This window comes from Tursiops truncatus, chromosome 6 (genome assembly GCF_011762595.2).
Source record: "Tursiops truncatus isolate mTurTru1 chromosome 6, mTurTru1.mat.Y, whole genome shotgun sequence".
NCBI classification, from domain to species: domain Eukaryota; kingdom Metazoa; phylum Chordata; class Mammalia; order Artiodactyla; family Delphinidae; genus Tursiops; species Tursiops truncatus.
The window spans coordinates 109,234,086-109,259,326 of record NC_047039.1 but is presented as its reverse complement, the minus strand read 5'-3'; the positions used below and the strand labels follow the sequence as shown (position 1 = coordinate 109,259,326).

The following is a 25,241-nucleotide window of genomic DNA, read 5'->3' as shown; positions in this document are numbered from 1 at the left end:
CATTAGGTGTCTGGAAAGAAGACAAGGAAATATGTCTAGGAATCTGACCCACTCCCACTTCTGGGAATGACCCCTACACATGGCTCTTCCCCTGAACACAACGACACTGTATTGGCAGAAGGCTGCAAAGGGCCCAGATGTCCACCCACAGAGGATCAGCTATGGAGTCCACACAACGAATATGATGCAACTTCAAGATAAACCATGAGATCTATGTGCCGAGGCCAAAGAGCTCCAAGATATACTGCCCTGTGAATAAGGTACGTTACAAAAATAGCTACGGTACACTACCTTTTATGTAATAAAGGGGAAAATGGAAAAGAAGTATTCCCATAAAGGAACTCTGAAAAGATACAAAAGCAACTAATGTCCCTGGTTACATGAGGGTGGAATGGAGAAGATGGGCACAGGGCAGGTGTGGGGGAGGGTACTTCCTGACACTTTTCTTCTTACATTGTTTCATTTTTGAACCACATGTTACCTATTTAAAAAAATTTAACTTAACAAACAGACAGCACATCTTCCCTATTCAAAGTGGCCCACCTTCTCTCTTTGAGGCTCCCTGGGCCCTTCACAGGTCACGTGTGCAAAAATGCCCGTGGACTCTCAGAGTCTGACTCATTCCCTGCCTTGCACCTGCTCCAACCACTAATGGACAGAGCATCAGTGTTCCCACGTGGATTGGTCTACATGGTAACTAATGGCTGTTAGGACACAGACCCCAGAAGGCCTCCTAAACAGTCGCCAGCTTTTCCATTTACAGAAAAGGCCAGACAGAGACTGTCAGGGGCCAGTTCTTCCGCTGCTTCAGAAATGTTTGTACCCCAGGAATGTGGTGGCCCTGGCTGTGGGCCTCAGTCCCGTAAGATCTGACCCTTTACCTTGGATTTGAGCAGCAAGTCCTCTTTGGTCACCTCCCCTATAGAGTCAAGATGAGGGCAAAGGTCCCTGGAGTCCCCCATGCTGGCCTGGGCTTACCTACAAGAGAACACAAGGAATCCGGGGTTAATGGCAGCCGCTGCTGGCCAGAGGCAGGGGAGGCTCGCGGTGAAGAGCACACTTTGGTCTGCAGTCCCAGCGCTGCCACATACCAGCTGGCGACCCAGGGAAGCTACTTAACTTCTCTGAGCCTCACCCTCCTTGCCTGAGAACTGGGGAGGGAGATAACACCCACCCTGATGGGTTGCTCAGAGGACTCATGAAGATAATACACGTCAAACGCCTGGCACAGGGCTGGCACAGGGCTGGCACAGGGCTGACACAGGGAAAGCAGGTGCTGGGATGATGATTAGGATTCAAGTGCTGGGTGTGATGATTAAAAGTGTCTTCCGGGGCTTCCCTGGTGGCGCAGTGGTTGAGAGTCCGCCTGCCGATGCAGGGGACGCGGGTTCGTGCCCCGGTCCGGGAAGATCCCACATGCCGCGGAGCGGCTGGGCCCGTGAGCCATGGCCGCCGAGCCTGCGCGTCTGGAGCCTGTGTTCCGCAGCGGGAGAGGCCACAACGGTGAGAGGCCCGCGTACCACAAAAAAAAAAAAAAGTGTCGACAGGGAAGATGCAAGGGTCCTGCCTACACTGGGGAAGCTGCATGTCAAGGAATCTAAAACCGTGGTACTTTTATTAAAAGAGACCAGACCCATGACTGGGAGACTACTCTACCCAAGGCGGCAGCAGAGGGCTGGGTGGAGAGGCTGGATCTCAAAACCAAGGAGAAAGGCAAGAAGCAGATGTTGACCTCAGTCTTCTCTAAGCAAGCAAGACCACTCTTCTCAAGAGCTTCTGAGAAGCCAGGTGCCCCACAGGCCACTTATCTCACTTCCTATGAGAAACCCCACTTAGAGAAGAATCCTTCAACACCATGATACTAGAGGAGGCCATCAGAGCAGCAGCTCCTCCAGAAAATGTTTCCTGAGAAGGAGCAAATCAGAGAGAAGGGCGGGCAAACCAACCCAGGAAGAGGCCTGAGAGATGTTCACTAAAGAACCACGTGGTGGGGTATCTGGGTGACAGAGTTCACAATAGCTTTGTTGTTTTTTTACAATGGTACATGCTTATTATAAAAACAAAACTCAGATGATGTTAAAAAAAAAGTACAAAGTATAAAGTAAAATTGCTGATGATACTGTGGCAAACTTCCTTCCTGACACTCTTCTGTGTATAATTTCTCTCTTTTTTTCAATCAGAAGGAAAAAAGCTATTTCCGTTTTGAAAAACAAATGCTTCCTTTGAGGGAACTCCTTGGTGGTGATAGGTAGTTCTGTATTTTGACTGTGGTGGTAGTTACATGGCTCTACATGTGTGTAAAACTGCTCAGAACTGAACACACACACACACACACACACACACACACACACACACACCCCTCATACACACAAATGGGTGCAGGTAAAACTGGTGAAATCTGAGTAAGCTCCCTGGGTTGTACCAGTCACTTTGCTGGTCGTGACACTGTGTTACAGATACACCAGAGATGTGTGACCACTGGGGGACACTGGGTGAAAGGTACATGGGACCTCCCAGCACATTTCTGGCAACTTACTGTGAATCTATAATTATTTCAAAAGAAAATGTTTAAAAAGAAATAACTAAGTAAGTGCTTCCACAACCCAATATTTTAGCAGAAATTGTACCCAGGAACCTGGCTTTTGATTCTAGCTCCAAACTATTACCAAGAAAGGTCCAACCAATCAAAGATGTAGGTGGAGCCAAAAGTGCTTTAATCAGAGGCAGAGGCTGTGCATCCACCAGAGGGAGGTGGACACCCCCAGGCACTCTCCTGTAAGCCCCCTCCTCACTCCAGATGGTCAGCCGGGGGTGAACTGGCCCAGACTCCCAGCCAGAACAGGAGTGACTGGGACTGATTAGGGGCCAGGACCCAGACTAAGTGCTTTCTGTGTATTCTTTCATTGAAAACTTCCTCCGGCAATCTTTGAGGCAGCTGTGTTTTGCCCCATTTTGTAGATGAGGAAATGGGACACTTCTGGTCTCAGGTCTTGCAAACAGGAGCACCAGGGCTAAGGCCGAAACCCAAGCTGGTCAGACTCCTAAGGCTCTCTCTTTGGAACTTACGGAAAATGTCAACATATGCAGATGCAGACGCAAGTGTGTAACACACCCCCATGTACCCATCACCTGGCTTCACAATTAATCCATGGCCAACCTTGCTTCATCTCAACCTCCCACTTCCTCTTGTTTTGCACCAAATCCCAGATATCACGTCATTTCATCCGTGTATGTTTTTCTACGAGACTTGAAAAAAGAAAAAGTAAAAACAAACAAACATAACCACAATTCCATTATTTCACCTAAAAAGAAAACTCCAAACTTCCTCCTTGATCCATGCATAAGGGCTACACCTGAGTGGAGCAGGCTGTGGGCCTACCTTTGTGCAAAGCGACAGCCCCAGGAAGCTGCCAGCGTCCGCATTCTCCGGTGACGGCCGACACTGCTGGGCTGCAGTGGGCCGGGGTGAGTGCAGGCCTCTGGCAGGGAACCTAGAGGGACAAACCAGCACACCTCATGTAGCGCCGTTACCTTAAAATCACTCTTAGCACCAATCAGGGGCTAAAAACAGCCCAGAATTCCTCCTGGGAGAGGAAAGTGAATTTCTGGACATTTGGGGTATCCACAGGCTAGACACACTCCCTAGTCCATCCACAGGGACAATAAAAACACACCACTGAAGGGACAGTGAAGAAGGCTTGGGTAGAGCTGGCAAACAGGGCCTCCTGGGGGGTGTTGGACCCTTCACTAGTCACTGCTGGGCGTTACCTTTGTGATCCCCGAGAGAGGGATCTGCAGGAGAGGGCCACGGGGCCTCTCCAACTATTGCTCCCCATGGACAGAAGGATCTGCCCCTTCCAGGAGTGCCACTGAGACCCTCAGATCATCCTTTGAGCCTCCCAAGAACTTTGTACTGCTCAGAACCCCCGACCCTAGGCGATAGACACAATCGGGTTCGTCCGCATGTCACCAATGCGCCCCCTTCCTTGGTGGGCCACAGTTTCCCAGGTGTGGGCAGTTCATAGAGGGAGAGGCAGTTAGAAGCTATCATTTAAAACGGTCACATGCCAATGACGGGGTTCAGGGTTCTAAATTCCAGTCCTCCTCCTTTGAACCCAGATTTTTAGTTTTTCGTTTCCACTGAGGCCAAGGGCGCTGGGTCAGTGGCAGCTCCACGCTATTTTAAGCTGCAGTACGTGGGTTTTTTGCGTATCTTTGGTATGTGCCCCATCTCTCTAGCCAGATGGCTGAGCCAGGTTATGAGCTTGACGCCCAGCGCCGTGAACACTGCCCCAGACGAGGATGACAGTGACAGGCCCCCTCCTGACTCACGTGCAATCAGACCACTTACGTTCCTGCAACTTCAGACAGAAAAAAAGCCCTGTGGCTGACAACCCTGTGTGTACTCTCACTGCCCATTTCACAGATGAAGAAACAGAACTGGAGCTAATGAGCTAGGAACTTGGCCACGGTCGATCCTGGGCTGGTACGTGGTGGGCGGGGACCTGATCAGATCTGTCCAGTGCAGAGCCTTGCTCTAAGTCAGGGGTCAGCAAAATTTTTCTATAAGGGCCCAGGTAGTAAGTATTTAGGCTTTGCTGCCCACAGTGATCTTCATCACATATTCTTCTTTGTTTCTGTTTTGTTTTATAATCCATTAAAAATATATTTTAAAAAACTTCTTAGCTCGGGACTTCCCTGGTGGCGCAGTGGTTAAGAATCCTCCTGCCAGGGGCTTCCCTGGTGGCGCAGTGGTTGAGAGTCCGCCTTCCGATGCAGGGGACACGGGTTCGTGCCCCGGTCTGGGAAGATCCCACATGCTGTGGAGCGGCTGCGCCTGTGAGCCATGGCTGCTGAGCCTGCGCGTCCGGAGCCTGTGCTCCATGACGGGAGAGGCCACAACAGTGAGAGGCCCGCGTACTGCAAAAAAAGAATCCTCCTGCCGGTGCAGGGGGCACGGGTTCGAGCCCTGGTCCGGGAAGATCCCACATGCCACGGAGCAACTAAGCCCGTGCCCCACAACTACTGAGACTGCACTCTAGAGCCCGCAAGCCACAACTACTGAGCCCACGTGCCACAACTACTTAAGCCCACACGCCTGGAGCCCGTGCTCTGCAACAAGAGAAGCCACCGCATTGAGAAGCCCGCACATCGCAACGAAGAGTGGACCCCGCTCACCGCAACTAGAGAAAGCCTGCGTGCAGCAACTAAGACCCAATGCAGCCAAAAATAAATTAATTAAAAAAAAAATTCTTAGCTCGAGGGCCTGACAAAACAATCCCAGCCTGCTGTCACAGTTAGCCAACCCCTGTTCTAAGTCAGTGTGCACTGGCCCTCACCAAAAGCAAGCCCGATCACTGGCATTCCACATTCCACCGCATACAAATGCCCACCAGTTTAAGTAAGGCAGAGAGCAAAGAACAGTCAAGAGGGTTGACCTGGCTCCAGATTTTCTCTAAGTAAGTCATCAAGGGTGTGTGCAAAGACAGAATGACAAAGACATCCACTGTAGCGCTGTTTATAATGGGGGGAAACTGGACATAATCTAAGTGAACAACAACAGGCGATTGGTTAAATAGTAACACAACCATACACTGTTGTACTACGTTGCCATTGAAAATGATGATGAATGTTGAATCTTCCTATCCATGAAATTAAATTAGATCTAAATAAGTGGAGAGATATACCATGTTCACGGACTAGCACACTTAATACTGTTAAGATGTCTGTTCTCCCCAAATTGATCTACAGATTCAATGTAATCTCAATCAAAATCCCAGCAGCCTTGTGTGTAGAAATTGCCGAGCTGATTCTAAAATTTATAAGGGGACTTCCCTGGTGGTGCAGTGGTTAAGAATCCTCCTGCCAATGCAGGGGACACAGGTTCAATCCCTGGTCCAGGAAGATCCCACATGCCACGAAGCAACTAAGCCTGTGTGCCACAACTACTGAGCCTGCGCTCTAGAGCCCGCAAGCCACAGCTACTGAGTCCGTATGCCACAACTACTGAAGCCCGTGTGCCCTAGAGCCCGTGTGCCGCCACTACTGAAGCCCCCGCACCCTAGGGTCTGCGTGCCGCAACTACTGAAGCCCATACGCCTAGAGCCTGTGCTCCACAGGAGAAGCCACAGCAATGAGAAGCCCACACGTTGCAATGAAGAGTAGCCCCTGCTCGCCGCAACAAGAGAAAGCCCGTGCACAGCAATGAAGACCCAACACAGTCTAAATAAATAAATAAAATTTTTTTCATTAAAAAAAATAAAATAAAATTTATAGGGAAAAGCAAAAGACCTAGAATAGCCAAAACAATTTTTGAAAAGAACAAAGTTGGAAGACTTATACCACTTGACTTAAGACTTTCTATAAAGCTACAGTAATCAAGTCAGTGTGGCATGGGCTCAAACACGGACATACAGCTCAAGGGAACAGAGTAGAGAGTCTAGACCCACACATTTGTTGTCAATTGATTTCCAACAAAGGTACTGATATAATTCATTATTATTATTTTTTTTAATTTTGGCCGTGCCAAGTCTTAGTTGTGGCGTGCAGACTTCCTAGCCGCGGCATGCAGACTCTTAGTTGTGGTGTGCGGACTTAGCTGCGGCATGCAGACTCTTAGTTGTGGCATGAGGGATGTAGTTCCCTGACCAGGGATAGAACCTGCTCCCCCTGCATTGGGAGCGTGGAGTCTTACCCACTGGACCACCAGGGAAATCCCAAGGTACTGATATAATTCAATGGGCAAAAGATGGTCTTTTCAACAAATGGTACTGGAACAATGATATCCGTATGGTAAAAAAAAATGAACTTTAACCCCTACCCTACATATCATATACAAAAATTATTTAGAAATGAATCACAGACTTTATGTAATTGGTGGTCAGTAGAGGGTTTAAAAGACCTTCCCTTTCTTCTCATTTTTTTCCATGGTTCTCAGAGTTTGGTTGTTCGAAAGTACACTGTTGAGTTTTTCCAGTTTGATTTCTCATCTTCAAATTGATGACATTTTTCCTCCAATTCTTTGGGCAGCGCTTCCAAATTCTTTTTCATTTGCTCATGGCGCTGCTGGAGCTCAGCTTCAGAGTCCTTCAGCTTTTGAACTTTTTCTTTGGCCTTCATCTCCAACACCTGCTCCATCTCCAACGTCATCTTAGCTACACGCTCCCTTCTTTCTTCTTCCATTTGTGCCGGGGGCTCTTAGGAAGCTGCCTTTTGTTCTTTTTGTTATCAACTCCAGCGTAAGTCACAGCTGCAGGTTTTCTGCTTCTGTAGTTCTCATTGCGCACGTTACCAATGACACCTTTCAAGTCCTGCATGTGTGTTCTTAGCAACATATTTCTTAGAATTGTCAAATTCCAATGTTCACCACTTTTAACTTCAGCAATACCCCAAAGATACCGCCTTCCTCTGACCCTTTTGCCATTAACCTTGATGACAGTACTGCTACCTTCCACAAGAGGGAAACGGTCCTCCATGTTTTTAACAAGTTTTTATTTTTCGTCATCATCTGTTTCTGGAAATTCACGTATTTTAATTTTATAGTTTTGGGTTTCTTTCATCATCTGTTTTCTAAACTGTTGACACTTCTCTGGTGTGAGCTTTGGCAATAAGTGGGATAATACTCACTTTTTCATGCAAACACTTCATAAACTCGATATCCAACGGTTGAAGTCCATGTCTTGAAGAAGCAACGAAGTGTAAACAACACCGCATCTTGTTGTCCAGCGTCTAACGTCTGTTCACTCGAGATTCTGCACTTAGGTGGTCCTCGCATGTGCTATCAATGCAGTCAGTAACAGGCTGTCAGCAGTTTCTATGCCCAACTGCATCTCCAAACCCCAGGGCATCAACTATCGTGAGCAGCAACTGAGCACCACCTTCTTTGAAGAAAACTTTGGATTGTTCCACCTATACGGTCTTTTTTATTCTATGGAAGGACCTGGATGCTCTGCAGAATACAAATCTGTGAGGAATAACGAGTTGGTTAATGTGGAACCCTAAGTGTGAATCCAACCGCTCTCTTCACTGATTGCTGTGTACTTGATGTGGGAGATCTGCAAACCCCACGGAGCCCTCAAGGTCCGTCTGCTGAGCCACCACCGCAGCCCCGGACCTCACCCTGACCCTCCCGTTGACCAACAGCCCCTCCAGGACCAGCCTGGGCACGGAACAGCCCACCAGTTCTCCGAATCACAGACTTTAAGCAAACAAATTACAGCTTTGAAACTTCTAGAGGAAAAAACAGAGAAAATCTTGGCGACTTTGAAGCTGGCGAAGGTCTCAGGGCACAAAAGGCATTAATCATAAAAGGAAACATTGATGAACCGGACTTTTTCAAAATTAAAACTTTTTCTTTTCAAAAGATGCTGTTAAGAAAATGAAAAGACAAACTACAGGCTGGGAGAAAATGTTCACGAAACCTGTATCTGACAAATACCCAAAATATATAAAGAACTCTTACAACTCCCAAAAGGGTAAATGGTCTAATTTCGTTAAACGGACAAATGATTGAACAGATACTTCACCAAGTAAGAATGGCCAACGAGCCCATGAAAACACGCTCGACATCACCTGCCATCAGAGACATGCAAGTTAAAACCATGAGATAACATCTCACACACCCAAGAATATCTAAAACTAGTAACATACGTTACCAGCTGTTGCTGAATTTGTAAAGGAATTCTCATAGATTCTGATAGGAGTGTTAAGTGGTATAAAAACCTTTGGAAAATAGTTTAGCAGTTTCCTACAAAGTTAAGCTTATACTTATCATAGGATCCTGCAGTTCCTCTCTTAGATATCGTCCCAGGAGAAATGAAAACATGCATCTACACAAAGACTTGTACACAGACACGCATAATAGCTTTATACATCATAGCCAGAAATTGGAAAGACCCTAAATGTCCAACAAACAGGGGACTGAAGCAAACTCTTGCTATTTTCATATCATAGAATAATACATGGCATTAGAAAGACCTACTGATACCCACAGCAACATGAATCAATTCCAGAAACATTAAGCTGAGGAAAAGAAGTCAAAGAAACAAAAAAGTACACATTATATGATTCTTTTATGAAATTTCAAAACAGACGAAACTAATCTGCAGCGATAGAAACTGGATCAGTAGTTGCCTGGGGCAGAAGGTAAGGCTACACTGCAAAGAGGCAAGAGAGAACTTTCTATGGTCTTGGAATGTTTTAGATGACATTATGCGAAATGAGATAAGCCGGACACTAAAGGACAAATACTGTACGACTCTACCTATACGAGGTCCCTAGAGGAGTCAGATCCATAGAGACAGACAGTAGCATGATGGCTGTCAGGGGTAGGGGGAATGGGGAGTTGATTTGTGGGTGCAGAGTTTCCGCTTGGGGAGATGGAAAAGCTCTGGAGATGGACGGTGGTGATGGTTGCCTAACATTGTGAATATACTTAACGCCAGCGAGCTGTACACTAAAAGGTGATTAAGATGGTACATTTTACGTTATATGTATTCTACTGACGTTTTAAAACTACAATAAAATACAATAACTTTTAAATAAGTTGCATAAGAATACATATAATATGACACCATTAAAACAAATCTGAAAAAGCTGGGATGGGGTATAATGAAGTAAACTACTCAATGACCAGGAAAGACACTGGTCCCCACTGGTGCCCGGCCGTGCTGCTCAATGTAGCTCTCCCTCTCTCATCCCTCAGTTCTCAGCTTCACTGTCCCCTGACCAGGTCCCCTGGCCACCCTGCTGAAGGCAGTCCCACCCTACCCCACTACTCTCTTTCGAGAAAGGCCCTCTGTCCATCCTGGCCCATACTTGGCATGCTCTATAATCACTTTGGTCATTTATCCTTTTTTTTTTTTTTTGGCCATGCTGTACAGCAGGCAGGATCTTAGTTCCCCACCAGGGATTGAACCCAGGTCCCCTGCAGTGGAAGCGCAGAGTCCTAACCACTAGACTGCCGGGATTTTTTGTTTGTCTAATTCTTATCTTTCCTCAAGAATGTGAGTCCCCTAAGGGCAGGGATCTGTTTTATGCACTGTTGTATCCCAAATACCTAAAACAGCACCTGGAACACAGTAACTTCTCAGTAAATATTTGCTGAATGAATCGGAAGTCAAAAAGCCATACAGATGCAAACTATTATACATAGAATGGATAAATAAGGTCCTACTGTATAGCACAGAAACGATATTCAATATCCTGTAATAAACCATAATGGAAAAGGAAAAAAAGTCAAAAAGTTATAAAACGCTGTTATAGTAAAATTCCATTTTGGTAAAATAATTTTGTTTTTGCACCTACAGAAAGGGTGCCCTCCTCATCTCTGGGAGGATGGAGTCAAGTGATTTCTTTTCCTCCTTTTTTGCGTGTCTGCATTTTCTGCAACAAATTTGTGTTGCTTTTGTAACATAGACCCTAATTGGTTACTTTTAAGTATAATTTTTAAAGTTTCGAAAATAAGGGCTTCCCTGGTGGCGCAGTGGTTGAGAGTCCGCCTGCTGATGCAGGGGACACAGGTTCGTGCCCTGGTCCGGGAAGATCCCACATGCCGCGGAGCAGCTGGGCCCGTGAGCCATGGCCGCTGAACCTGCGCGTCCGGAGCCTGTGCTCCGCAACGGGAGAGGCCACAACAGTGAGAGGCCCGCGTACTGCAAAAAAAAAAAAAAAAGTTTCGAAAATAAGAGGAGCACGTGTCCGGCCTCTTCGGTATGTGGGGTTGCCCCTCTTGCGTCTGTCCGTGCTTCTCTGCAGACTCCTGAGAGCACCCTGGGGAGGAGAACCTCATCCCTTGGAGCTCTCCAGGCCCACAGAGTGTGAACAGGACACTTGAGGGCCATTTCAGAGAGGGGCAGCAGCACCTGAGTGGTCCCGGAAGCCCCAACAGAGGAACTGCCTCAGACACTACCTGGATGGCTTGAAAAGTACAACTCTTCACCTTGTGACTCGTTCGGAAGAAGATTTGCTCTTAACACCTTTGTTTTTGCCTCATTAACTTCTGCGCTGGATTAAAAATTTTCATCTTCTCCTACCTACCCTGCAAAGAGAAAATGGCGTCTTTGTTTGGTTTTAATGAAATTAATATTCACCTCCATAGAAGCTGGAAAACACAGACAAACATAAAATGAAATAAAAATCACCTGTAATCCTTCTATACAGAAAAAAATTTGGTTACTGCTTTGGTAAGTCTTACTCATATGTATGAATATATAAATTTTAAAACTAAACCAGACTATGACAGATATAGTTTGCATACAGATTTTTTTGGTTTATATTATATACGTTTCCCACATCACTAGACTTCTTTTTAACAACTTCATTTCTAATGGCTGAATAACATGACACCACATACAATTTAAGCTCTACAATACCTTACTTAACCATTCTCCTACTGTTGGACACTTAGGATATTTGTGTGTGTGTGTGTGTGTGTGTTTTGTTATTAGATATATGGCAGTGAGGAATATTTTAGAATATAAATCTTTGACCACAGGAAAAATTACTGGGTCAAAATGTTTGTTTTGAAGGCACTAGATATATATTGACAAATTTTCCTCCAGAAAGATTATATAAATTTATCTGCCTCCCAACAGTGTATGAGCAACATAGAAAGTTTAAGGTTTACTAACATTAGTTAAAAAGTTAATGGTTAAACATCATTTTATACAAATAGACCCACAAACATAGAAAACAAACTTGTGGTTACCCAAGGGGAAATTAGGAGGCTAGGATTAACATACACACCCTACTATATAAAATAGATAACCAACAAGGACCTACTGTATAGCACAGGGAACTATACTCAATATTTTGTAGTAACCTATAAAGGAAAAGAATCTGAAAAAATACATATATATATATATATAAACACACCTATATATATATATATACACCTATATATACCTACATACACACATATATATACCTATGCACACCTATATATGTATGTATGTATAACTGAATCACTGTGCTATACACCTGAAACTAACACGACATTGTAAATCAACTATACTTCAAGTTTTAAAAAAATCAGTTTACATACAGGGAAACGTCAAGTGGTAGTACCGAAAACTTTGGGTGCTTAATAGTCCACGCAGGACACGAAACATCTGAAGTGCATGAGTCTGCAAGGATCATACTTTACTGATCCCAGCCGTCTAAAATTTTTCATTTTGTTTTATCTTGGTCCCCAACCAACGCTGACCTCCTTAGGGTGATGCGAAAGAAGCCAGGCCCGGGCCCTGCCCTCATGGGGCACAGAGTTCCCTGTTTCAACACCAGGGCACCTGTGTGCAGCCACAAAGGATGCTATAATTACTAACGGGAGTCACCTTCCACTGCGCTCTTACTACATGTCAGTTGCTCCACACCCATCGTCCCCCGGAGTGGTCTGTAATCACACAAGGCAATTATGGAGACAGCTAGCCCTGAGTTCGGCTCCTTGCTCTTGTCACTTGCAAGCTGTGTATCTTTAGCTAAATCACCCAACCCTCAGTTTCCTCATCTAGGAAAATGGGGACAAAGACAGCAACTAGGGTAACTGAGAGGATGAAGTGGGGCAATGCATGGGAAGGATTTTTTTTTTTTTTTTTTGCGGTATGCGGGCCTCTCACTGTTGTGGCCTCTCCCGTTGCGGAGCACAGGCTCCGGACACGCAGGCTCAGCGGCCATGGCTCGCGGGCCCAGCCGCCCCGCGGCATGTGGGATCCTCCCAGACCAGGACAAGAACCCGTGTCCCCTGCATCGGCAGGCGGACTCTCAACCACTGCACCACCAGGGAAGCCCCATGGGAAGGATTTAATGACTTCTGATCACTTGGACTTGCAGGGCGGCTCAGAGTTTGTATTTATCTGCACAGCAACAAAGTTCAAAAAATGCTTAGTACTATAAATTGTGTTACTGGCCACGCTTTATAGACCTGGAAACTGAGATTGGTAGGAACATAAGTCGCATGTCCTGCATCAGCTTTTCACTCAGGGCTCCATTGCCCAGGACAGTGCAGGCCAAGCAGCCCAGTCGAGAAATGTATAATGTCCACCAAGTATGACACACAGCAGGTGACTAACGCAGTTCTGGCTCTCGGTGACACTTTTAAAGATCCAAGCTCACCTCCTAGTGCTTCTGACATCAAAGTAAAGCCCTGAAAAGAGACCCAAGGGAATGGTGCAAATCCTTAAATAGGGCTCCTGTCCCAAGGCAGTCGGCACCTCTGCTTCTAGGCAAATCAATTCCCTTTCTCAACACAGGCTGAGAAACTGTTCCAGAGAAAAGGCACTAAAAAGACTTGACAAAATTGGATCCTGGATCAACGGGGAAAAGGACATTAGTGGAACAACTGACACATTTGAATATGGACTACATATTAGATAACAGTATTTGTTATGGACCCAGTTGTGTCCCCCCACCAATTCATATGTTGAAGTCCTAACCTCCAGTACCTTAGAATATAATCTTATTGGGAGATAAGGTCTTTAAAGAGGTAATTAAGTTCAGTGAGGTCTTTAGGGTGGGCCTTAATCCAACCTGACTGGTGTCCTTATAAGAGGAGGAAATTTGGATACACAAGGAGGCACCAGGGATGCACCCAGAGAAAAGACCATGTGAGGACACAGCAAGGAGGTCACTGTCTACAAGTCAAGGAGAGGCCTCAGAAGAAACCAAATCTGCTGACATCTTTATCTTGGACCTCCAGCCTCCAGAACTGTGAGAAAATAAATTTCTGTTGTTTAAGCCACCCAGTCTGTGGACTTTATGGCAGCCCTGGGAAACTGATATAGTATTATATCAATGTTAAAGTTTCTGCAGATGAAAACCATTTTCAGGTTATGTATTACAGTGTCCTTGTTCTTAGATAACTCCTCCTGAAATAGTTAGGGGCAAAGGGTCATGATATCTGCAACTTACTCTTAAACAGATCGGCAATAATGATTCTGGTGATAATGAGTGTGTAAATATACAGACAGTAAACAGGGTAAACAGATTAATAATCGGTGAATACAGGCGAAGGGTACAAATGGGACTTCATTTTATTATTCTTTTCGCTTTTCTATAAGTTTGATGTTTTTCAAAATAGACACTTTTGAAAGAGTCCCTTTAATTCACTTAAGGTGGGAGCAGGGAGGGGTCTTTCGGAAAAGGTAACCCTAACTCAACAGCAGAAGCAGCTCGAGTGCCTACTCTGCGCTAGGCACGATGCCCGGCACTTCACTACACACTCTTGGGTAAGGACCGCTGTTTCTCATCTTACGGAGGAAGAACGGAGGCTCCGAGATGGAAAGCCACTTGCCTGAGACCAGAGAGCAAGGAAGCGGTGCAGTGGGAAGTGAGCCAGGTGGGGTCCGCCTTCACAGCCCTTCCCACCCTTCCCTCTGTGCAAATAAACGGAGTGCACACGGCAGGCGTTTAATAAAGACTGAAAGGGAACGATACTTGTGCTGCTGAGAGGCCTGGATGCGGGAATGGGCCCTCTTGAGAGCCGCAGCTCCGCTGTGCTGCTGGAAATCACCGCCTCACAGCCAGCGCCCGAGATGCCAGCCAGAGGGGTTGCGCCTCCACTACAGCGATGCCGGGGCACCTGTCCCTCCTGACCCACCAGACCCACCTCCTCTCTCGGGGACAAGAAAGCAGGAAGAAAGGAGGCAGGCCGGTAGGTCTGGCACTGAGCCCACCCGTTGCAGGCCCCGGATGAGACTTCCAAGATGCTTCATCCTGAATAAGGGCAGGCACGTTCCCCCTCCCCGGGGCCTGCACGGAGTGACGGGGAAAGTGACCCACCTCATCGCCGCGCAGGAGCGCAGGCAGTGAGGCAGCACACCTGGGCCTGGCAGAGCTGCTGCGACCAGGCCTCAGGTGCCCATTACTCATCACTTTCCTAGGGGTTCTGGCTACATCCTCCTGCCACCTAAGAGCCCAGTTCCTCAGGATGGGAAGGTGATGCTACCAAGCCCGCCCCCAACACAAGGACCCCACCTGCCCTGATCCCCACCACACTGGCCACCCCACACCCCACACACCTGTGCCCACACCCCTCCATGCTGCCCTCTGCCCCACAGCACACGTGTCTCTTCCCTCCCTCATGCCTTCTCTCCATTCTACTTCCAAGCAACCCCATTTTCCCCAAATTCCAGATACATCCCTTCCTTTAACCAGTCTTAATTCACTGAGTCAACCATCTTTCCGACTCTCAAAGCAGGACCCTCAAACCTCCTTCCCTGCCAAGCCCTGCCTGCCGCCGCCCAGAGTGGCCCGGTGTACTGGAACGGGTACTACTACACCTCACTAAATCCTCACAACCACTCTGGAGGTCGGGCAACATTGAGAACTAAATCCATCTCCACCTCCATCACTAAAGGAGGAAAGACGGAGGCTCAGAGAGGCGAAGTGACTGGCAGGAGGCCACACAGCTACTGAGCAGCTGAGCCAGGATTCAAACCCAGGACGGCCTGCCCCAAAGTCAGTGCTCTGAACTGTCGGCTCTACCAGCTCCCAAATAGCCCTGGTCAGACTGGAGTGGGGATGACCTTTACATCCTTGAACCCACACCCCCACACCCCCAGAGTAGCTTCCCCTGGCCTCCCTCACGAGTACCTCTTCTGAGTCATTCTTCACACAGCATTTTTCTGCTCAACTTAACTTCCTTAAGTTTAGGATAACATCTCTTCATGGCCCGAAACCTGGTACTGCACTTTGTTCCGGGGTCCAAAAGAGTCTGTTAATGGGGTTTGTGGCTGCCCCACGCTGGCAGTCCCTGGGGCTTAACAGGCGGGAGGCAGTGACTGGCCACGGTCACTGGGAAGCTGCAAACCCTGGAGTAGGTCTAAGCAGAAACTCAGACTAGGACCCCTAAAACCACCAAGCAGGAAAGGATCAGAGAGGTTCATGCCAAGGTCACACAGCCAGTAAACGGCACAGCAGGGGCTCTGGTGGGGAAACCGGCTCAGAGAAGGGAAGTTTCCTGGCCAGACTCACACAGCAAAGCTGGCAGAACTGGGACTTGAACCCAGGGCCTAGAATTCAGTCCGCTGCTTTGTCATGTTACCCACCAAACCGCAAACCAGAACACCAACTGAAATTAGCAAGTCAACCCTCCCTGCCACCCCTGATTCCCTTGTCTTGCTCTATTTTTTTCTATTTCCATGACATCACCTTCTAACATACTTACATACTTATGTTATCAGAAGATAAAGTCCACTAGTTGAGGGGTCTTTAGTCTCTTCTGCTCCCTAATATTCTTCAAGCACCTAAAACAGTGGCTGCTCCATATACTGAAAGCTCAGTAAATAGATGCTGAATAAGTAAACCCGTCTAACAAACATTCACTGAATACGTGCTATGGCCAGGCTGTGAACTGCAATCATTTTGCTGGATCCCAAAGACATGAATGCTCACTGACACAAGCCCACGTTTCACCTGGCTCCACAAAGGAGCCGGCACACTAACCCAAACTCAAGCCAAACCTGGACATTTCCTCAGGAACCAAGCTCTCAAACCAAACGCAGACATGGTCTATCTCTGAACTGAAGAGAACCCAGATTTCCCACAGGCTCCCTCTGAGAACCAGTTTCATCCCATCCCCAAGAAGGCCCAGCAAAACTCAGAGGATCTGCAGCCCCTCAGCCCAGCCACACGCTGCCAGATTTACAGCTGCCACTTTTCAGCATTACTTTCGCTAAACAAGTCTCAATTAGATCTGCCACAGCCCAGGAGGTTATCGGTGGGCACTCTGGTCTTGGCCAGTGGGGACCGTGCATCTGTACCAGATGGTCCTCCCTGGGATGTCAGATGAGGGGGATCTAGAAATGTCCTTGCCCTTGTGGCCGTCTCCCTAGTGCTGTCCAGTACCCCCGGTGGGAGCGCTGCTGCGAGGGCAAAATTGGAGCCAACTCTGAGAGCGTGAGAGCTGCAGACGTCGACTCCCTGGGTTCCTGCAGCAATTCCCAAGGAGCCTCTCCCTCGGCCACCACGGACAAGGTGCCCAGTGATTCCATGTGCATCTGGGTTTGGCTGAACCAGGCTGCAGAGGGCAAGACTTGGAGGCTTTTAAACTATGGCTTTTCATCAAAGCCAAAAGGCCGTTCCAACAAGTCCTGAGTCTACTATTCGTCTCAGTCCAAGGAAGAGAACAACAACCTCCAAGGAGACTGTTCCAGAGAAAAGTAAGGCATTCCAGAAATGCTGCCCTGCTTCAGAACGGTCTTCCGGAACAGGGAACCTGCAGTAAACATTTACTGAACTCTTATGTGCGCAAGGTGCAGCAGAGGTAGGCCTGTGACTGATTCCTGCTCCACCTTCCAGCTGCGCTACCTGAGGCACATACTGCCTCTCTGAGCCTTGGTGTCTTCGTTTGCAAAATGAAAAACAGTAACTGAATCTACTTCCTAGGATTGTTGGATGAGTTCAATGAAATAATGCTGAGTCCAGTGCCTGCCACATAAGAAGTGCTTAATAAGAGGTAGTTCTTGTAAAGGAAAGGACAGACAGTATATTGAGAAAAGAAAAACTAATAAGGGCTTTCTAGACGTCCCGTAAGCCATTATTTATGCATTTAGGTATATCCTAAGCGTTTGTTGATGCCTGTTTTTTCAAACAAACTTAATCCTCACAGCATCCTCGGGTAGAAGGGGCGGAGGCCGGAGAGACAGTCCTCGTGACAAAGGACGAAAACAAGGCCCCCGAAGGTCCCGGGAAGCGGCCAGCAAGCACCCTCAACCCTCAAACCCTCCCGGGTGGGTTCAAAACACCAGACGCGACTCTCCTCGGGGAGAAGTGGCTGGAAGTGATCATTAGCGGGGCAGTCGGGGTTGGGGCTTTAATTCATCATCGCTAAGAAGTGGTCATCTTTTGTCCCTAAAGAAAAAAGTGCCCGTCAGGGCCCAGACCCCGGGGAAATACAAGTCAGCGCTCCGAGACGCCACACACGTGCTTTAAACGCTGGGTCAGGCCCAGGCAGAAATAAAAGAGATAGCGGCCCCTGTTCCGGAGAAGCAACGAGCCCCTGGGGGCTCGAAGTGGGCTGCTGGGGCCCGAGAGGATCCCCTGGGCGCCGGCTGGAGGAGGGGACAGGGCGGTGGCGGCCGGGGGGGGGGGTCCCCGGCTCAGCTCACCTGGCCGCGGCGTTCTGCGTACCAGGCAGGGCCAGGCCCCGCCGGCCCGTAGCTGGACTGGGCTCGCCCCTTCTCGGAGAGACCCGGGCCCCTGAAGCAGCTGGCTGCCGCCCGGAACTCACCTGCCGTAGCAACCGCGCCACCTCCGCCTGTCAGTCAAGCGCGCCTTCCGCGGCTCGGCGCAGCGCAGGGTCAGGAGGCCCGGCCGGCCGCGCCCCGCCTCCTCCCCCTCGGCTGCCCAATCGGGAGAGGCCGACGCCAGGGGTAGGGGCGTGGTCAGATGAAGGGTGTGGGCCGAGGGCGGGGCCTGAGGGCTTGGGGCCGGACCGAGCCGGGCCGGGCCGGGTAGGGGCCGGCGCTCTGATCTCACTGCTGAGCGCCGGAAGTATCCTAGATCTCAGCGCAGGGGCTCGGCGGCTAGACCGCGGGGCTGGCGCGACGATGCCGGTCACCGGGAAGACTTTCCGCCGGCGCCGGGCCGACTCGGAGTCGGAGGAAGATGAGCAGGACTCAGAGGAGGTTCGGTGCGTTTGGGGCGGGCTTCCACGGGGCAGGAAGAGAGAGGCAGCCTAGGGGGACTCACCACCGGCCAGGTACCTTGTTGACAACATTGCTAATTATGAGCCGGTTGTTATCCCCTTCTGTGAAGAAATTGAGGCCCCTAGGGATGAGACCGCCGCCCCAAGGTCTCATGGTTGGGAGAGGTGCCCCTGGCATGCGCAGCGGTTCTGACTCCCGTTGGTGGGTCCAGACGCAGAGTCACCCTCTGGACCACTGCGGGCAGGCAGCGAGGCAGGGATGTCCCTCGAAGCTGCCTTTTGACTCTGAGTTCCGTGGAGGGTCTCTCAGCCTGTGCATTGCCTTTTTTTTTTTTTTTTAGATTAAAACTGGAAGAGACCCGAGAGGTGCAGAACTTGAGGAAGAGGCCCAACGGGGTGAGGTGGGTACTGCGTGGGGGAGAGGACCCGGAGGAGGAGGGCATGACCGAGACACCACCTACCCCGACTCCCGCATCCCCACCCGGTCGCTGTCACAAATATCTCCTCAGGCATAGCCCCTTCTCTTGACACATTTTACACCTTGTACTGTCTGGGGTGGGGTCCAAGCGTTTTTTGCAGATGTTTAATCAGGACATGCCCCGAGCCTTGTGATCTTGAAGTTTACTCCAGAGGTACAGAAACAGGTCATTGATCAGTGTTTTTATTGTCAAATGCACACTGTGATTAACTGTGAAATGCACACTGATTGTTAGGAGTTTGGGAAAATTTAGAAAAGTATAATCATGGAAATAAACAGTACCCATAATTCTCCCATACAGAGGTGATCAGTGTTAACATTTAATGTTCTTTTCCTGTCTGTTTTCTCTCTTTTTTGTAAAGACGATGAGCAGCTTTACTTTTATTCTGTTGTTCTTCGGTAGTCCCCTCTTATCCACGGGGGCTATGTTCTGAGACCCCCAGTGGATACCTGAAGACTGGGTAGTACTGAACCTTATGTAGATTATTTTTTCCTATACTGATGGGTGGGTAGTGTATACAGTGTGGACACTCAGGGCAAAAGGATGATTCACCTCCTCTGTGGGACGGGGCAGGATGGCAGAGATTCATCACACCATTCAGAACAGCTGGTAATTTAAAACTTAGGAATTTTTTATTTCTGGAATTTTCCATTTAATATTTTTGGACCGCAGATAACTGACACTGTGGAAAGTGAAACCACAGATATAGGGGGACTACTGTACTTTCAACTTACGATATTGTGGGCATTCAACCACATTGTGGGTAATTTTTCCAAAAACCTTTTTAGTATCTGCATAACATTCTATCAGATGTACATATCATAATTTAACTTACCCCTTATTTTGGGACCTGTAGATCATTTTTTAAAATTTCACCATCAAATAAGGCTGCAATAGTATTTTCCTGCATTTGTCTTTAGCTTCATTTTCCCTGAAGGCATAATCTTAGAAATGAGATTTCTAAGCCAAGATAATGCTAAATGACTTTGCAGGAAAATGTACCACTGACGTCACCACTACCCCCACCTCCAGCATCTAGAGTGTTTCTTGGACCCTGTTATTCTTGTAGGCTTTTCCAGCCAGCTTCAGTGGTCACCCCGCAAATCTCACCCTTGCCCTAATGTTGCAACCTAAAGACTTCCTAAATGTTTCTCCTTATCTCTGAATTGTGCCCTTTCTCTCTCTCCCCCACTTTTTGGCTTTTCTCAGTGCTGTAGCCCTGCTGGTGGGAGAGAAGGTACAAGAAGAGACCACTCTAGTGGTGAGTTGCGGGGTCCTCCCTGGGCAGTGGGAAGATGTGGCTGCTCTGCAGTGGATGATTGTGTTTTCTTAAAAGAAAACAAGAAAAAATTCCACTGCAAGTTATATAAATGCTTCTTCTCGGCTGTGTTTGCTCTCTGCAGGATGATCCCTTTCAGATGAAGACAGGTGGGATGGTAGACATGAAGAAACTAAAGGAAAGGGGCAAAGATAAGTAAGTGCAAAACTGGCTGAGAGGCAAATTCACCTGCAGCCCCTGCCTGGGTCTGTGTTCCCCCAGGGAGCTGGGTCCTGCGGCAGCTTTAATGAGACATCTTGGAGTACCCTTTGTGCTTTGTAAACGGTATGTTGTTTAAAAACAAAGAAAACAAAAACTCTTCAAAAGTTAACTTAGAGTGATGCAGGCAGGCACCTCTTGTAAAGGTGCATTGTATATTAACTTTTTTTTTTTTTTTTTTAATCCTTGGTTGCGTTGGGTCTTCGCTGCTGCGCGTGGGCTTTCTGTAGTTGCGGCGAGCGGGGGCCACTCCTCGTTGCGGTGCGCAAGCTTCTCATTGCAGTGGCCTCTCCCGTTGCGGAGCACAGGCTCCAGGCGCGTGGGCTTCAGTAGTTGTGGCACACGGGCTCAGTAGTTGTGGCTCACGGGCTCTAGAGCACAGGCTCGGGAGCTGTGGCACACGGGCTTAGTTGCTCTGCGGTACGTGGGACCCTCCTGGACCAGGCCTCGAACCCATGTCCCCTGCACTGGCAGGCGGACTCCCAACCACTGCGCCACCTTGGAAGCCGCTATATATTGTCTTTCAAACCCATGTGGAGGTTGTTTTTCTTTTTTGAGGAAAACATAGAAACAATTACAAAAATAATACAAACAATACAAAAGTGAAATATAAACGAATCTACTCATTCCCCCGAGATATCTCCAGAGGCCGTCAGGGTGCTTGCATATATTCCTAGAGTTCCTTCTATTTACATATCATATATATGTATATATTTCTTGACCATAAACAGGATGTTGTGCATTTCGTTGCATACATGTTTTATTCATGTAACATCACACTCAGCCTCATTTAGCTGTGACTCTAAGGCTCTGCTTCACTGTTCTCTTTTTTTAGGATCAGTGAAGAGGAAGACCTCCATCTGGGGACGTCATTTTCTGCAGAAACCAACCGAAGGGACGAGGACGCTGACATGTAGGTGTCAGTCTGTTCATCAGTAAGAGATTGGGGGAGGGCTCCAGCCAGACAGAGTCCAAGATATTTTGTCACAGATGACATTTCTAGACTTATCCAAAGACAGCAAGTTGGCCCCTCTCGTGCCCCTGCCTCCCCTTTCCCCACCGCCTGAGGCTTGAGAACTTTGAAAAACTCAAAAATTCTTTAAAAGTGTGGTTCTTGGAATTTTAGATTCCTTGACTAGTAATGTTCCATCCCCCCAAAATTGCAGGGATAAACAATGGACTTGCTTATTTTTCATTTTGCCAACAAGGCTGTTAAACAAACTACCATCTCCCATTATCTTTTTGTCTTCAAAGAACCTTACACATGGTGTGGTAGGACAGAATCTCATAATACATGTTGGTGCTTTAAGTTGAAAAATTTTAGCTTGATTTAAAAACTCAAGTTATTTTTCTCCTTCTCCATGGAACGATGGCAACTTCATCATCAACCGTCACGGCTCCGTGAGCCAGAGTTGGGGACCCCACTCACTTAAAAGACACCAGTTGTGAGCTTTCCTGCCCCTTTTTGAGGCCTTTGGGTATCTCATTTCAGGATGAAGTACATTGAGACGGAGCTGAAGAAGCGGAAAGGGATCGTGGAACACGAGGAACAGAAAGTTAAGCCAAAGAATGCAGAGGACTGCCTTTACGAACTGCCGGAAAACATCCGGGTTTCCTCAGCAAAGAAGACTGAGGAGATGCTGTCCAACCAGATGCTGAGCGGCATCCCGGAGGTGGACCTCGGCATCGAGTGCGTTTCAGACCCACGGTCGTGCCTCTCTCCCGCCCCTAGGCAGAAAAGACGAGCTCTCTGCTTTCCAGTTAAAAGTTAAGGGACTGTTTCTTAACCTGTCTCCTTGGAAACCCACAGATACAAACTATCTTCTGTGGCAGGCTGACATGGTTGTTGCCAGGAGTTTCTCTGAAGGGTTGGTCAGAAGTAGTTAAAGAGACAAGGGACTCTGACTGCCGAAAACAAGAATGTTTTTATTTAGCCTTAGTTCACAGCTCTTCAGCTCTTCTCTTCAGGTCCGTGTATTCTGCTGCTTTATTCTAGCAGGAGCAATGATAAAGGCTCACCCACCCCATGATCCTTCTTTCATTTTTACTACAAAGCATCTGCTCCAAAAGGGGATTTTTATGGAGGAAACACAGTGGTCATAATCATCTTCGGGTGTGGTAGAAAGTTGGGAGACTTCTGGGTTCTCGCTTCCTTTATGGCCTTACTAGCTTTGAGCCTTAGTCAGTTCACCTGACCTCCAGCTCAGTTTCCTCTTGATCAGAAGAGAGTAACTCCTGCATCTCTGATGCTGGGAGAGCTCCGTGACAGTCTGGCCATAGGGGAGTTGGTAAATTGTAGGGAGCTGTGCCCCAAGAAAGATGACGTCCTTATGCAGTGGGGGGGCTGCCAGCCCCTTTAGTCAGTTCCACCTGAGGCCAGAGGTGTGAGGATCTCACTGTGGTGTGGCTCCTTTCTCCCCATAGTGCTAAAATAAAAAACATCATTTCCACGGAGGATGCCAAGGCCCGTCTGCTGGCAGAGCAGCAGAACAAGAAGAAGGACAGCGAGACCTCCTTTGTGCCCACCAACATGGCCGTGAATTACGTGCAGCACAACCGATGTAAGTGTCGCGTCTGGGGAAGCAGCTGCGGCCCACGCCATTGGCTTGAGGTCCCTGGGTTCCCAAAGTCTGTCTGACCCGTCCCCTGGTCTCTTTTGGTCCAGTTTATCACGAGGAGCTCAACGCTCCCATACGGAGAAACAAAGAAGAGCCCAAAGCCCGACCGTTGAGGGTGGGCGACACAGAGAAGCCGGAGCCTGAGCGTGAGTACAGCAGAGGCCGCGGGCTGCCTGGCGTGACCGTTGCCCGGGGCCCGTGGAGGTGGGGAGGGACTCGGCAGGGGCGGCGCTTGGGCTTTGGGGTCAGGGCATCTGGGTTCTAGTCCATTTTCTGTACCATGGTCACGTGCCTTCCCCTTTCCAAGCCTCAGTTTCTTTACCTCTAAGATGGGGATAGTAATGAAACTTACCACTTGGGGTTGCTCTAAGGATTCACCGGGCTGTCAAACATAATAGAGACTCAAAAAATTGGAAAATTTCAATAAGCAAAAGTAAATTAAAAGTTAATCATAATTTCACCACCCAAAGACAGCCCGTGTTAACATTTTTATATATTGTTATCCCTGGGTATCCGTGGGGGACTGGTTCCCGGACCCGCTGCAGACACCAAAATCTGTGGATGCTCGAGTCCCACCGTCAGCCTTCCGTATCCACGGATGCGGGACCCAGGGATACCAAGGGCTGACTGTGTATAACCTTGCCCACTTTTAAAAAATATACATACTCTGTATACACACTTAGTAGGATCTCACAGCTTTTTAGTGTGCTCTGCCTGTCTCTCCATGACAGTAAATACATTTTCCCCTTCAATGGCCGTATCACGTTCTGCTGTATAGATAGATGTCCTATAGTCTAACCATTTCCCTCTGGCGGGACACTTAGGTTGTTTCCCAGTTTTCCCTATTTAATGATGATCATTCTTGCCTATGTCATGTCCTTAAGCTGCCTTGTGAGAACTCACCAAATGATCCTAATTTGTTCTCCCGCCAGCAACATCCAGCAGTGCCCCTTTCCCACGTGCTCACCAGCACCAGGCGGTGTCATCTTTCTCATCAGCAATGGGATGATTCTAAGGAAATGCTAAATTTGCTGAGGCTTCTGAAAATCCAGCCTGTTGCTCTGTTTCTTCCTTCCTACTTGAGAAATTATTTTCTGTAACACCTTAGCTGTGTAGTCTTTGATTCCCAAAGAGCTTCCTATTATTAATACCTAGGAAGCAGGGACTTTGGAGGCACCAAAGGGTTCACCTCAGCCTACCTTCACTTCCTGAGTGACCTTGAGCAAATCAGCTAACCTCTCTGAGCAGAGATGGTAACATGCCCCTGCTAGGATTGCTGGGTGGGTGAAAGGAAGTCTTGTCTAAACAGATTTAGTGCCGTGCCTGGTACGTTGTCAAGCTCTCAATGAAGCGTAGCTACTGCTGCTCACCTGGTCTGACACTGAAGTCAGCATATTTTGGTTGGCACCTGACTCCACCATGTTTATTGCTATTCACCCAAAAACAGATACTTACTGAGGCCCTACTATGTTCCTGTTCACCAGAGTAGGCACTGGGGCTCCTGTAGGGAGTGAGACAGGCATGGTCGTCCTTGCCTACGTAGAGCTACGCCTGTTGTTGGCTTCCAGCATGGCAAACAGCTTTTCCTCTTTTCCTTCTCAGGGTCCCCTCCCAACCGCAAGCGTCCTGCCAACGAGAAGGCCACAGATGACTATCACTACGAGAAGTTCAAGAAGATGAACAGGCGGTACTGAGGGAGGCTAAAGGGGAGAGGTGCAAAGTGGGGTATAAACAGTGTCGTTCACTCCCTTTATTCCCCCTGATAAAAGGCTTCCTGGACAGAAGCCTGCTCATTGGCTAGCAGACAGTTCCCAAAACAGACTCTATCCGTCCTGCTGCTTACCTGCTGGATTTTTCAGGCACTGAATTTGTAACCTTTTGGAACAATGTGTAGTTTTCCTCTTTGGGGACAAACTCTATTCTTGAGAGCATTATTAAATCTCGTTTGTAAATATGTTGACTTT

The 25,241-nt window shown here is 48.1% G+C and overlaps 2 protein-coding genes and 1 pseudogene across 15 annotated transcripts in view; 1 reads left to right on the top strand and 2 right to left on the bottom strand.

The window, feature by feature from the left end:
- The window catches only part of USP20 (ubiquitin specific peptidase 20), a 62,383-nt gene extending 44,033 nt beyond the window's left edge, over positions 1-18,350 (bottom strand). For 2 of the 13 annotated variants that reach the window (XM_073806704.1, XM_073806710.1), the window contains exons 1-4: positions 18,227-18,348; positions 3,380-3,491; positions 3,130-3,246; positions 882-978 (exon numbers count right to left, since the gene is read on the bottom strand). In XM_073806704.1, coding sequence (XP_073662805.1) covers positions 882-962 — 81 coding nt within the window. In that variant the 5' untranslated portion in view covers positions 963-978; positions 3,130-3,246; positions 3,380-3,491; positions 18,227-18,348. Of the gene's footprint in view, positions 1-881; positions 979-1,174; positions 1,474-3,129; positions 3,247-3,379; positions 3,492-7,626; positions 7,765-18,104 lie in introns of those variants that run through there. The other 11 variants (XR_012332736.1, XM_073806709.1, XM_033858829.2 and 8 more) reach the window with 11 other exon arrangements.
- On the bottom strand, positions 5,623-12,375 carry LOC101339872 (septin-7 pseudogene; annotated as a pseudogene).
- Positions 18,351-18,471: 121 nt separating the features above from the next.
- Positions 18,472-25,229, top strand: C6H9orf78 (chromosome 6 C9orf78 homolog). Of its 2 annotated transcripts, none has more exons than XM_019920234.3 (9): positions 18,472-18,628; positions 18,985-19,044; positions 20,332-20,383; positions 20,526-20,596; positions 21,495-21,572; positions 22,152-22,349; positions 23,084-23,220; positions 23,325-23,423; positions 24,880-25,229. In XM_019920234.3, the coding sequence occupies exons 1-9, from the start codon at positions 18,546-18,548 to the stop codon at positions 24,969-24,971; spliced, it is 870 nt and encodes a 289-aa protein (XP_019775793.1). In that variant the 5' UTR covers positions 18,472-18,545; the 3' UTR covers positions 24,972-25,229. The 2 variants fall into 2 exon arrangements, with proteins under 2 accessions (XP_019775793.1, XP_019775794.1); XM_019920235.3 differs by having other exon boundaries at positions 18,479-18,623.
- The last annotated feature ends 12 nt before the right edge of the window (positions 25,230-25,241 follow it).